This window comes from Sphaeramia orbicularis, chromosome 21, assembly GCF_902148855.1.
Source record: "Sphaeramia orbicularis chromosome 21, fSphaOr1.1, whole genome shotgun sequence".
Taxonomy (NCBI): domain Eukaryota; kingdom Metazoa; phylum Chordata; class Actinopteri; order Kurtiformes; family Apogonidae; genus Sphaeramia; species Sphaeramia orbicularis.
Genome location: NC_043977.1, coordinates 15,701,304 through 15,715,663, shown reverse-complemented (window position 1 = coordinate 15,715,663; position 14,360 = coordinate 15,701,304). Strand labels below are relative to the sequence as shown.

General features: G+C 35.1%; 1 protein-coding gene across 3 annotated transcripts in view; it reads left to right on the top strand.

The window, feature by feature from the left end:
- The window catches only part of LOC115412190 (dehydrogenase/reductase SDR family member on chromosome X), a 68,859-nt gene that overhangs the window by 20,402 nt on the left and 34,097 nt on the right, over nucleotides 1–14,360 (top strand). For 2 of the 3 annotated variants that reach the window (XM_030124535.1, XM_030124538.1), the window contains exon 2: nucleotides 10,121–10,246. The exons of the other annotated variant lie outside the window; for it this stretch is intronic. In XM_030124535.1, coding sequence (XP_029980395.1) covers nucleotides 10,141–10,246 — 106 coding nt within the window. In that variant the 5' untranslated portion in view covers nucleotides 10,121–10,140. The remainder of the gene's footprint in view (nucleotides 1–10,120; nucleotides 10,247–14,360) is intronic. 3 annotated transcript variants of the gene reach the window in all.

Below are 14,360 nucleotides of genomic sequence, written 5' to 3'. Positions count from 1 at the left end.
TTACCAGAATTATTTACATGTATTGATTGGGCTTAGCAGTTAAAAGTTATTAAACATTTTACATCAGTAGATGTTTTAGATCAGCAGAACAAACAAACACATCTGCATATGAACATACACACAGTAATATTATATTATATTATATTATATTATATTATATTATATTATATTATATTATATTATATTATATAGCATATTTCAGTGAAAATTGTGTATTTTTCCGTATTTAATTTACTGACTCTGTAGACGTTCATAAAAGCTCAAAAGTAAATTCAAAGGTTATTCAATTAAGTTTAATGTCATGATCTTGTTGTAACTCGTTCATCTTCAATTCATTTTAAAATAACATTAATTTAATAATTTATTATAATATTATTATAGTCATTTATTATAATGACACTAATTAAGACCAAGAACTATTTTTGTGGCAACTTCCAAATAGATTTTCCCCTACATTTAACCTTTCTATTTTGTGATTTATCACCCTTTCTTATAACTTTTCAGGGGAAATCGTGTATTTTTCTATATTTAATTTACTGACTGTGTAGATATTCATGAAAGCTTAGAGTAAATTCAAAGGTTATTAAATGAAAACAGAGAAAATGGACTTTTTCAGCAAAATATATCATTAACTGAGCATAGAGAAAAGTGTCTACAACTACTGTCAGTTGTCAAATCACATGGGCTTTATTGATAAATCAATTTCGCAGAACATAGCGGTCTGTCCACATTTAATACAGAGCCTCTGAGTGTCCAATATGACATGTTTTATGGCAGAAAACCAGAGAAACTGCATTTTATCAGAATTATTTACATGTACTGATAGGACTTCACAGTTAAAAAGTTATGAAACATTTTAGATCAGTAGATGCTTTAGATCAGCAGAACAAACAACACACACACAAACACACAGTAAGAGCTTATATTAACAGCAACACATGTGCAGACACACACACACACGTACACACGTATACGCACACACACACACACACACACACACACACACACACACACACACACACATGCAGCGTCTTCAGCTCAGCCTCCATCAGGGCAGTAGCGGTGACACAGTCTCTTTACGTTGCTGCTCATTTAACTGCATACTTTAATAACTCAGGCCAAGTGCACGTCAGCGCTGCCTTCAGGACTGACCTTAATCATTAGTGGAAAAGACACAAACCAATACTGTAATGTCTCCACTGCCAAGACAAAAAGGGAAATGACTGTAAATGCCTGACCTGTCTTTAACGCAAATGATTGCAATTTAGTTAAAGTGAAGGAGCGTTGGGCTGCCCTACTTTAAGTGCCAGTGATAATGCAGTTGGCTTCTGCCCTCCAACTCATCATAGCAGAAGCCTGTCTTTTCAGATTTGTGTTGTGCAGACGGCAGCAGCGCTTCCACATCTTGCTTAACATCATAACAGAATTTGTCTATATTTTTGTGCCAAGATTGTGTTTGCTGTGCGCCGAATCCCAACAGTTCGCCTGCCAATCAAATAATGTTGCTCTTTTTTTTTTCATCCGTTATCTGTTGAATTATGAGATTTTTAGAGATTCATATTCACAAATGAATTCACAATTACTACATAATAATAGAATCACATTTATTTTAGATAATCACAGTTGTTTCATAATAATCATGATAATCATTTTCTGCATTAAAATACTTGGGTTAAACTAACAGACATAATATATTTTATGATTATTTCCACATCGTTTTCCACCATTTGACCAGAGCTCTTTTAATGACATCATTTTGTTGTAACTCATTCCTCCTCAATGCATTTTATAATAACAATAATTTATTTTACTCTTATTGCAGTAATTTTTAATAATGACTTTATTATAATGATGCTTAAAGACCTAGAACTATTTTTATGGCAACTCCCAAATAGATTTTTCTCTACATTTTAACCTTTCCATTTTGTGATTTATCACCCTTTATTATAATGTTTCAGTGAAAATCATGAATTTTTTAAAAAAATATTTAATTTACAAATTGTGTAGATGTTCATAAAAGCTTAGAGTACATTCAAAGGTTATTAAATTAAAACAGAGAAAACTGACTTTTTAAGCAAAATATATCATTAACTGAACATAGAGGAAAGTGTCTACAACTACTGTCAGTTGTCAAATTATATGGGTTTTATTGATGGTGGTCTTTCCACATTCAATATAGAGCCTCTAAATATCCAAAACAACTCATGTTATATTACCGAAAATCAGACAAACTGCATTTTATCTGAATTATTTACATGTATTGATAGGACTTAGCAGTTAAAAAGTTTTAAACATTTTAGATCAGTCTATGCTTTTGGTCACAGGTGGCTGTTTAGGTCTTTGAGGGTTAAATATGACTTAAAACTGTCTGTCTGTCTGTCTGTCTGTCTGTCTGTCTGTCATTTTAATATAACTTACACTGCCTGTTTACACACTGAGGTTTATGGTACTGAAAAGATTCCACTTTTTGTATTATATAAAGTGGTATCTTACCTTTGACAGCACTTAAATAAAACCAAACAGATTTACTTAAATTAACAGTGATACAGAGAACTGAGGAAGCGATGCCCTAAGAATCGTAGGTGGATCTTAATTGAAGGCATCAAAAACACCTTTTTATGGTGAACTGTATGTAGCTACAATGAATCACATGTTTTATGCAAACTGAATGCCTCCGCTTTAATTAAACATCCACATGGTGATCTGTACAGAAGACAAACAGGTGAGGATTCACTGATTAGCCTATAACAGTTTCCACTTTCACACACCTCACCACATGAATTGATTTACTGATATCCATTAGCATTTTAGCACCACTAGAAGGTGAGGCGGTGTGAGCATCCTTTTTACCAACAGACTAAAATAAACATTCATCTGAGGACAAAATAACAGCAAAATGACAACATTCGCTGTGTTTAATCAAACTTTGCAACTTTGCAATCACATATTAGTCACATTCTGGATTAAATTATTGTTTTGGCTGAAGTAAGTTTTAAGTTTTTTTCCCCTATACTATACTATACTATACTATACTATACTATACTATACTATGCTATGTTTTGCTATGCTATACTACACTACGCTATGCTAAGCTACACTATGCTACGCTTTGCTACACTGTACAGTACTATACTATACTAAACTATACTATATTATGCTATGCTGTACTAAACTATACTATACTATGCTACGCTCCACTCCACTCCACTATACTATAATGTACTATACTACACTACACTATGCTATACTGCACTACACTATACTATACTATACTATACTACACTGTACTGTACTGTACTGTACTGTACTATGCTATGATATACTATGCTACGCTAAGTTACGCTAGGCTATGCTACGCTTAGCTACACTGTACGGTACTGTACTGTACTGTACTGTACTATACTATGCTATGCTATGCTATGCTATGCTATGCTTTACTATACTATACTACACTGTACTGTACTGTACTATACTATGCTATGCTATGCTATACTATGCTACGCTAAGTTACACTATGCTATGCTACGCTTAGCTACACTGCACGGTACTGTACTGTACTGTACCATACTATGCTATGCTATGCTATACTATACTATACTATACTACACTACACTACACTACACTGTACTGTACTATACTATGCTATGCTATGCTATACTATGCAACGCTAAGCTATGCTATGCTATGCTCTGCTCCAATCCACTCCACTCTACTATAATATACTGTACTATACTACACTATATTATGCTATACAGCACTATACTATACTATACTATACTGGACTGGACTGGACTGGACTATGCTATACTATACTACAAATATTCTCCAAAGGGTCAGGTGGAAATGAAGACACTTTACATGATGAAAGTAGACATCTCTTTAATAAACAGCCATTTTCACATGTTTAAACCCAGTAGAATAATATATAAAGTCCAGTAGCCTATATACTTTTGTAGTACTTATATCCTTATTTCCACTAATACAAATATGCCAACAAGCTTCTCATCGCATTGAAACGAGCACTTAATTGAAAAAAAGAGAACGTTAAAGTGTTTTATTCTCCACTCTAATATATCTTGGAGGCAATAATGTAATTTTTTTGCTGTGCAGAACTATCACTTTTATTTTTATTTTTTGTACTTTTCAAGAGTTTTCAAAGTGTTTTGTTGGATCTTTCGGTGACTCCATTTACAGTATGTATGGGATTCCCTCATACTGTCCTCCTCTTGCTACTCCTTAGCTACTCCGTGAAGAATGTTCTAGATCCGCCACTGCAATGTACTGTATGCATACGACTGGTGATAAATATATATCATGGTGTGTGACATGGAGTGTCAGTTCTGTACATTCTGGATGTGGGAAATGACGGCTGTGGAACACCATCATGACAACACTCACTGATTTTTTCCTTCATGCACCATCTGCATCATCCCATTTGAAACACTTCCTTCTGTAAATACATTTCAAGGTATTTTACAAGCTGTTATGAAAGAATACTGTTTATGTACTGCTTTACATAATCTCTGTGGATGGTGTGAGGTATGTACATTTATATAATTTCAGTGTGGTATATTTCCCTTTGCTTTTCCCTGTACCTCTCATTACTCTTGCTTTACTGTCTTTTCTGAATTATTTTTGTTTTGTTAATGTTTCATGTGTGAAATTGTAGACAGATAGCTAGATAGCTAGATAGATAGCTAGATAGCTAGATAGATAGATAAAGAAATTAATTCATACTACAGTCATTTATTTAAGTCACCTTCAATTTTGTAATTCATGAGATATTTAAACCATTTCTCTAGTAATGAAAGATGTTATTGAGCAGAAATACACAAATTGTGGCAACAAAATGACACGTATCATTATTTAATAGACGCAAATTTCTTTAAATGTAAGAATTTGAAGTACTTTTATGAAAAATTAAGTGGAATGTAAAACAGTTCTGACAAATTACAAGGTTGAGTCTTTTTTTCCGCTTTGTTGTCGTAGTCATAACATTTAATAATCATCATTCTAAGAGCCTGGGTTTCTTATGTTATCTAATATGTTGCATCTGTGGACAAACACCTCATTTTATTAAAGGTATACTGAAAGGAGAATTTTCTGAGGTCCTATTTCACACATTTTTGCCACAAAGCATACCCTCTAAAAAATACAGACTGTCTTAATGGATTTATGTCCCAGGAGGAGAAAACTAAACATCAAAACTGGACTGTGAGTTAAAACCTCTTGAAGAATGTGCTGCAGACAGGAACTGCACTTCTTTAAAATAAATAAATAAATAAAATAAAAAACACACCCAGGCTATATGTGATGAATTATGGATCAAACTGGTGTGTCATTCCTCTGTTGCTATAGCGTGTGACCTCGCAGGCTGTGGTTATCGAGATAGTGATCTGAAGGGAGCTGGATCTGCAGAGAGGGATCATACGGTACATGAGGCAGCTAAGAAGCAGAGACCGTCCCCTCCATCGCACGCTCAAATCCACTTCCTCTGTTAAGTGATGGACTGCAGAAGAGATACATCTTTTTTTCAAGGTCAACCTATCAGTGGCTGCGGTTACACGGACAATATCTCTTCAGTCTGACTAGAATTATTCTGATGAGAGACTCCACAGTGAAGATGCAATGCTTGATCGCTTTTCTGCGTCATCAATTCAGTCATTTTCTTTCAGCGTATTGTAATTTAAGAGGTTTTACAGGAAAAGAGATGTTTACAGACTAACGTGAAAGCAGACGCAGGCTGTGACGCAGGCTTTGGCTGATCATAGGTGTTTTCAGACAGAGAGGGGGTTAAATATGATACTGATGCTGCTCTTAGGATTTCCTCAGACGTGATCCAACACAGAAGTCTTCAGCATCATATCATCTGTGTTGAGTGTTTCGATCTAGACCAAGAGCAAAAAACTGCAAAAAGAAGATGTGTATTGTTGAATTCTATATTTTTTTCCCCCTGATTTTGGCTCCAGTCATTTTAAGAGTTAACATGGATGACGATTCAATAAAATGTGCATTTGTATTATGAAAGGATTAAATCAGAATCCTTTTTTTTTTTAATGTGCAGTTATTTTGATAGTTCCACAAAAAATATAACAGAAGAAGAAGAAGAAGAAGCTGTCTTCCAGCTTTTCATTATCAAGATGACCAAGATCTACAGTTGCGGAAAAAATTATTAGACCACCCCTTGTTTTCTTCAATTTCTTGTTTATTTTAATGCCTGGTAGAACTAAAGGTATATTTGATTGGACAAATATAAAAACAACAAAAATAGCTCATAAGACAGTGGTCCAGTCCAGCTTGTATTTACAAGGCTGATAATTAATACTGAACAAACAATAACTCAAACTGTGAATTATGACAGAGCTTCAGCATCTGAAACCGACCACAATGAACATTTGAAAGATAAACATTACCACAGTGCTTCAGTTTCAGCTTCACAGTTTGTCATGTTTTTATGTATTAGGATTGTCTCTCTCAACTCATCATATATTTTTTAATTTTTTCAATTACTAGAAATTTCAGGCGACCCCATTGGAATTCCAGGCAACTCCAAGTGGGGTCCCGACCCCAAGGTTGAAAAACAGTGTCATAAGAGTTTAATTTAAGAGCTGATATCTAGCCATTTTCCATGGTCTACATTATCAATAAATTAAATACGGGGAAATCAAATATAGGAAAATACCTGATTTATACTGATAAAATACAGAGGATAATATTATAAATAAACGATGATAAATCACTTAAGAAAGGTTAGATATAGAGAAAATGGCATTTGGGAACTGACATAAAAGTAGTTTTGGGTCTTTATGGGTTAAACCTGAGAGATATTTCTTTCTTTTTTTTTTAATCTAGCTTCATATTGATCATAAGGTTATAGTTACAAACTACTAATGCAGAATATACAGTTGTGGAAAAAATTATTAGATCACCCCTTGTTTTTTTCAATTTCTTGTTCATTTTAATGCCTGGTACAACTAAAGGTACATTTGTTTGGACAAATATAATGATAACAACAAAAATAGCTCATAAGAGTTTAATTTCAGAGCTGATATCTAGACATTTTCCATGTTTACTTGATAATAACCAAAATCACTAAGTTCTTAAATCAATATCTATGGCATTTTACTGAAAAAAACAGTGCTTTTAAGCATTCCATGTTTTCTTTTCTGTTTGTTTTAGTCACATGCTACACACAGGAGTTAATACTTGATTGCATAACCATTGTTTTTGATGACTTTTGATGGTCTAATATTTTTTTCCCGGAACTGTATGTCTTTTGGCAGATCCTGCCTTCAGGTTCTGTTGATCAGGTGTGAGTGGATGCACCTGTGATACCACCACAGCTGAGAATAATTGTCCTGAGTGGGTGTTTCAATCAAAACCCAGAGCAGAAACCTGCAAAAAGAAGATGTGTACTGTTGAATTCTATATTTCCCCCACTGATTTTGGCTCCTGCCGTTTTAAGAGTTTACATGGATGACGATCCAATAAAATGTGCATTTATATTATGAAAGGATTTAATCAGAATCCCTTTTTTTTATGTGCACAGTTTTGATAATTCTTAAAGAAATATCACAAAAGAAGAATAAAATTAAGATGAAGATTCTTTCAGCTTTTCATTATCAAGATGACCAAGATCTACTGTATGTCTTTTGACAAATCCTGCCTTCAGGTTCTGTTGATCAGGTGAGAGTGGATGCACCTGTGATACCACCACAGCTGAGAATAATTGTCCTGAGTGGGTGTGGATAGAAGGGGAGCTCCATTGTGACTTAATGTTATCTTTATGTGGGTTCAGCATGACTGAAAAGAGAAAAAACCAACCATAACCAGACTATTTTCACTGCTACATTTTCACACTGGTCAGATTATCAGACATTTACACCATCTGTCTTTCTGAGTGGATCAAACTGATCTGATGGAGGTGTTTTATTCTGATGAACAATTCGTGGAATACTTGGACACTACTGGGACATTAGAGGCCTCCATAAATATATGTAGTCCATATTTTGTACAGGAAATGCTAAACATTTCTTGAATTTTACATAAAAAAAACAAAACATCATCACTCACTTGATGTAGTGCTATATAGTGCACCATTTTTTTCTACGAAAGAAAAAATATACAGAGTGATTGGAAACTCCTTTTTTCAAATTCTTGCCAGATGTTCTGATAAAGTATGACAATATGGTCCAATGCATGCATCTAATGTGGAAGTTTTACTGCAGGTTGCGACACATGACTTCTGTTTATGCTCATCTGGGCTAAAGACAGAACTCTTCTCTGGTAGAGATCAATAAATCTAGAGAAAGGTCCAGATTACTGCTTGAAAGGTACTTGTAAATATTAGGAAAAAGGATATCAACAGATTTATGGATATGAGCAAATATCAAAAACTGACCTTTTCAACAAGGAGAGGCTGTGGAACATCTGTCACAGAAAAGAAATGATAATTGAGTTTGCACACCTGCAAATAGGAGTATTAGTGGAACATTCATTTTTGTTTGTCATGTAAACATTTCATTAGGAAAGTTGTGTTTTTCAGAATAAGGGAATATTATGTGCATGTAAACAGGACTCATGTAAAATCTTACTTTAAATAGATTTCAGGCTGATTACATTTCCAGACCAGGGGTGTCAAACATACGGACCGTGGGCAAAAACCAGCCTGTCAGGGGTCTAATCCAGCTCGTGGGATGAATTTGTGAAATGCAAGTCACACTGAAGACATTAACCCTGTAAACCCTCAGACTAAAATGATCCGTCTAGACTTTTTTTTCTTATTTTGACAATGAAAAGATTAGAAAATATGCTGTGAGTGAGTCCATTGCCCATTTTTCCAGAGTGCTTTTTTTCTTTAAAAATCTAGCAGTCATTTACAATTTACTGCATGTATAATTCTCCTAAAACGGCTTCTTCTCCAGCTCTTCATACAGACGTGAGTGAAATTACCGTCATGACCCAGTAAAACCTATACAGCGCAATGTCTCAAGTTTCAGAAATTGTTGGAATTTTTTCAATTGCACAAACAGTGAAAGAGTTACAACCATCCAAACTGCATATGCGCAATGTGTGTCAGTGATAACACATCAGGTTTTAAAGAGTTAACAGTCAAGGATGTTTAAATTATTTTCGCTCAGGTACAGACCAATTCGATCTTAAATGGGTCAAAACAGTAAAATAGTATCACACCACCAATTCTATCTTTTTGTTTTTGTGTAAAAAGTAAAAATTACATGAAAATATTTATATTCACAAAACATCCTTTCACAAAAAATGTGAATAACCTGAACAAATGTGAACAAGGATGTGCAATTTGAACAATATTATGCCTGTTACTAAATATTTTGTGCATTTGCAGATCCACTTTGATCTGTAAGTTGTAATGCACATGTGTAAATAAGAAGCTGAGGCCTGATATTGTTAAAATTTCACTATTTTTCTTAAGAAATTTCAAGTTATTTGTGGTCGTTGATGTAATTCCTATTTTTAATTTTTTTTTTTTTTTTTTTTTGTATCTTTATTTAGGCAGGACAGTGCACATTAATGAACACATTTTTACATTCCATTTCAGTATGAACATGTAAATATGCTGGAGTTAGTGTCAGTGCTAATTTTCATCTGCAGTCCCCACTTAATAAATAAATAAAAGTTATCCGTGCAATACAAAGCAATACAATGGAATAGGTGCAGTATAGAGCAAGACAGTAAAATACATTACAAAACAGTACAGTTCAATACACTAGAATATAGTACAAAACGACATTTGTGCCTACATGTCAAGGACTAAAATAAACATTACTACTTAAAAGACAATGTAGCACAATACATTACATTACAGTACAGTACAAAATGACATTTGTGACTACGTGTCAAAGATTAAAATAAGCATTCAGCATTTTAAAGGATAGTTTGTAGATGTAAACATTTTCATAATGTAATTTTACTTGTTTAACTGTTATTACCCCTGAAGTGTATTGAATGTTGTGTTAAATAAGGATGCAAGGAAGGAGATGAGGGAGCATGTCATTCCTATTGGAATGTGTTCTTAACTCCTCCTTCTTCTCCTTCTCCTCCTCTTCCTTCTCCTCCTCGTTCCTCTGATGTCATCTCCTCTCAGTGAAACACACTTCAAGGAGGATGTTTGCTGTTTTCTTCTCTTATCTTCTACCAATTATCAAGCTCTACCTGCTGGGTCTGAAGGTTCTGCTTGTTCAGCTGTTCAGCGGACCTTTCAGACTTCCAGGTCGGTTGCATTAAATTGGTTTTGCTGTACTTTTCAGCAGCTCTGTCACACTCAGTTAACATGCTGCTCTAGTAGTTTTGTGAGTCGTGAACTTCTACCTGCACTAGAAGACCACGTACATTTAACAGTCGTTTTATTAAGAGGACTTTCTCTACGGGATGTCAACATTAGCTAGCGCTAAGTTAGCTAGCTAATGTTAGCTAAAGTTAAGATAGTTCGGCTGTAAACATGGAAGTTGAGTGGGAAAAAGTGGTGCCGAATTTATCAGTATAGCTCAAATATTCTTATTCTCACTATAATGTATTCTCTAAGGTGATAATTATTAATTCTAAAGCGATATAAAGTTGAATTGCCTCTTGTTATAATGAACTTCGGTGGTGTGACACCTGCTGCTATTTCCATGTCATACATTGTTACATTGATTTTTAAGTGGACATCCTATAACGTTTTGTAGTTTCATATTTTTAGCTGTTGATTCTGTTTTTATGCTGATTTTGACTCTCAGTTTCTCTTAAATCTTAATATTTTATCAAATAATTGAAGTGAATTATCAGATTAAATCACTTAGTTTAACTTGAGAAAACTAATAACCAAAGATACTTGTGACTTTTCTTTGAAAACTATGATTAATTACAGTAATATTTGTCCGTACATGCCCTGGTTTTAACCCCTTAATTTTGAGAAAAACAATAAAACTGAAACAATAACCTAAATATGAGAAAACATCCTCTGTTAATAGAAACAGTGACATCACCACTACTTTCTTCTCTGAGTTTCTCCATTACTCTACTGCAAAACAATTTATTTTTATATACAGTACAGGCCAAAAGTTTGGACACACCTTCTCATTCTTCGCATTTTCTTTATTTTCATGACTATTTACATTGTAGATTCTCACTGAAGGCATCAAAACTATGAATGAACACATGTGGAATTATGTACTTAACAAAAAAGTGTGAAATAACTGAAAACATCTCTTATATTCTAGTTTCTTCAAAGTAGCCACCCTTAGCTCTGATGACTGCCTTGCACACCCTTGGCATTCTCTTGATGAGCATCAAGAGGTAGTCACCTGAAATGGTTTTCACTTCATAGCTGTGCCTTGTCAGGGTTACTTAGTGGAATTTCTTGCCTTATTGATGGGGTTGGGACCATCAGTTGTGTTGTGCAGAAGTCAGGTTGATGCACAGCTGACAGCCCTATTGGACAACTGTTAGAATACATATTATGGCGAGAACCAATCAGCTAAGTAAAGACAAACAAGTGGCCATCATTACTTTAAGAAATGAAGGTCAGTCAGTCTAGAAAATTTCAAAACTTTGAATGTGTCCCCAAGTGCAGTCGCAAAAACCATCAAGCGCTACAACGAAACTGGCTCACATGAGGACCGCCCCAGGAAAGGAAGACCAAGAGTCACCTCTGATGCTGAAGATAAGTTCATCTGAGTCACCAGCCTCAGAAATCGCAAATTAACAGCAGCTCAGATTAGAGACCAGATGAATACCACGCAGAGCTCTAGCAGCAGACACATCTCTACAACAACTGTTATGAGGAGACTGCGTGAATCAGGCCTTCATGGTCAAACAGCTGCTAGGAAACCACTGCTAAGGAGAGGCAACAAACAGAAGAGATTTATTTGGGCCAAGAAACCCAAGGAATGGACATTAGACCAGTGGAAATCTATGCTTTGGTCTGATGAGTCCAAATTTGAGATCTTTGGATCCAACCGCCGTGTCTTTGTGCGACGCAGAAAAGGTGAACGGATGGATGCTACATGCCTGGTTCCCACCGTGAAGCATGGAGGGGGAGGTGTGATGGTGTGGGGGTGCTTTGCTGGTGACGCTGTTGGGGATTTATTCAAGATTGAAGGCAACCTGAATCAGCATGGCTACCACAGCATCCTGAAGTGACATGCCATTCCATCCGGTTTGCATTTAGTTGGACCATCATTTATGTTTCAACAGGACAATGACCCCAAACACACCTCCAGGCTGTGTGAGGGATATTTGACCAAGAAGGAGAGTGATGGAGTGCTGAGCCAGATGACCTGGCCTCCACAGTCACCGGACCTGAACCCAATCGAGATGGTTTGGGGTGAGCTGGACCGCAGAGTGAAGGCAAAAGGGCCAACAAGTGCTAAGCATCTCTGGGAACTTCTTCAAGACTGTTAGGAAACCATTTCAGGTGACTACCTCTTGATGCTCATCAAGAGAATGGCAAGAGTGTGCAAAGCAGTCATCAGAGCTAAGGGTGGCTACTTTGAAGAAACTAGAATATAAGATATGTTTTCAGTTATTTCACACTTTTTTGTTAAGTACATAATTCCACATGTGTTCATTCATAGTTTTGATGCCTTCAGTGAGAATCTACAATGTAAATAGTCATGAAAATAAAGAAAATGCAAAGAATGAGAAGGTGTGTCCAAACTTTTGGCCTGTACTGTATGTGTGTACACTTTGATGGTAATAAGTTATAATTCTGTGTGATCATTTTTGTTAATATGTTTATTCACTCTATGGGCTAATTTCAATCATATATAACTCAACCAACATGAATTAATATGATCTGTTGCATGTCCACAAACTAATACTGATACTGATTTGGAGAATGTTTTCATGAACCCAAACTTGAATTAAAATTTCCATCATGCATGAAAGGGTTAATGTACAGTACTGTGCCAAATTCCTGGGCCAAAAGTCCTACATTTGTTGGTTAATGACCACCCATGTACATTTCTCAGTCTCTATATTTAGAACCAATTCCAATCTGACATATGGGAGTGTGTACACTGTACAGCGGGGGTCACCAACCCTGGTCTTTGAGAGCCACTATCCTGCATGTTATATGGACGTATCCCTCTTCCAACACACCTGATTCAAATGATAAGCTTATCATCAAGCTCTGCAGAAGCCTGATAACGACTGTCAGGTGTGCTCAAAGAGGGAAATATCTAAAACATACAGGATAGTAGCTATGGTGGACCAGGGTTGGTGACCCCTGCTGTACAGCATTAAAAACGAAAGTTTATAGGAAAAAACATCTTCAGTAAACCAAAGTGGTAGTATTTAGTGTGACCTCCCTTTGCACTTAAAATGTCTATAACCTTTTTGTTCAGACTACATTAGATTTATTGCAGCAAAGCTGAGGGTAACCAAAGACTTACACTGTACTGTTATTTTCTTATATGCTTTTTGTTTATGCTTTCTCTTCTTATTTGTGTGTCACTTATATTTTACATTTGTCCATTCTTCTTCTTCTTGCATGCATCTTATTAGCTTATACATGCTTAGAATCTGACATCTAACAACTATTCCTTAACAAAAACAATGTAATAAAGCATCAATTTGCATTTTCCTAAATATTCAATAATGCATTTGTATTAATTACCAAGAAATGGATTTTCTTTTTGGTTTACTTTATTTACATTTGTAGCTGTAACTCTTAAAAAATCTAATCCAATCAGGTTCATACTGTCTACTGAGAGTATAAAGATTCCTTGTTTCTTTTTTGTCAGACAGATAAAAAAAAAGAATTTTTTTTTTTTTTTTTTACCTTTGCATGTTTCAGCTACCACGTGACACTTCTGAGGAAGGCCACAGGTGCAGCCAAAACATGTAAAGGTAAAAATAGTCATCTTTTTTTTTTTTTTTTTATCTGTCTGACAAGAAAGAAACAGAATCTTAAAATCTAGTTCATGTTTTACCTAATTTTACTGTTGAACAAAATGTTTCATAATTGTAATTTATGAATTTTCTCCGTGTCTCTCAAGACCAGTTTCCATCCAAATGTGCTGCAAATTTTAATGACTTTTTCAGAATTTTGGCAAAAGAAAATGCAGATTAATGCAGATTTTCATCTGTTACCATTATGCAAATATTAAGCACTGGTTCATTATCATCGTCATCATACTTAAAAAGTTTGCTTACTAAAAGGAGGATTTCACACAGTAACAAAACCTACTTCAGCTGTTGATTGAGGACCTGACAGAACCACTGATCTGGATCATATAACATTGCTTTGAACTCTTTCACAATTTGTCAAAAGTGTTGTGTAACATTTCTCTGTGCAGCTCATCATACAGGCAACATTTCACTGCTGTTTTTCCTCTAATACA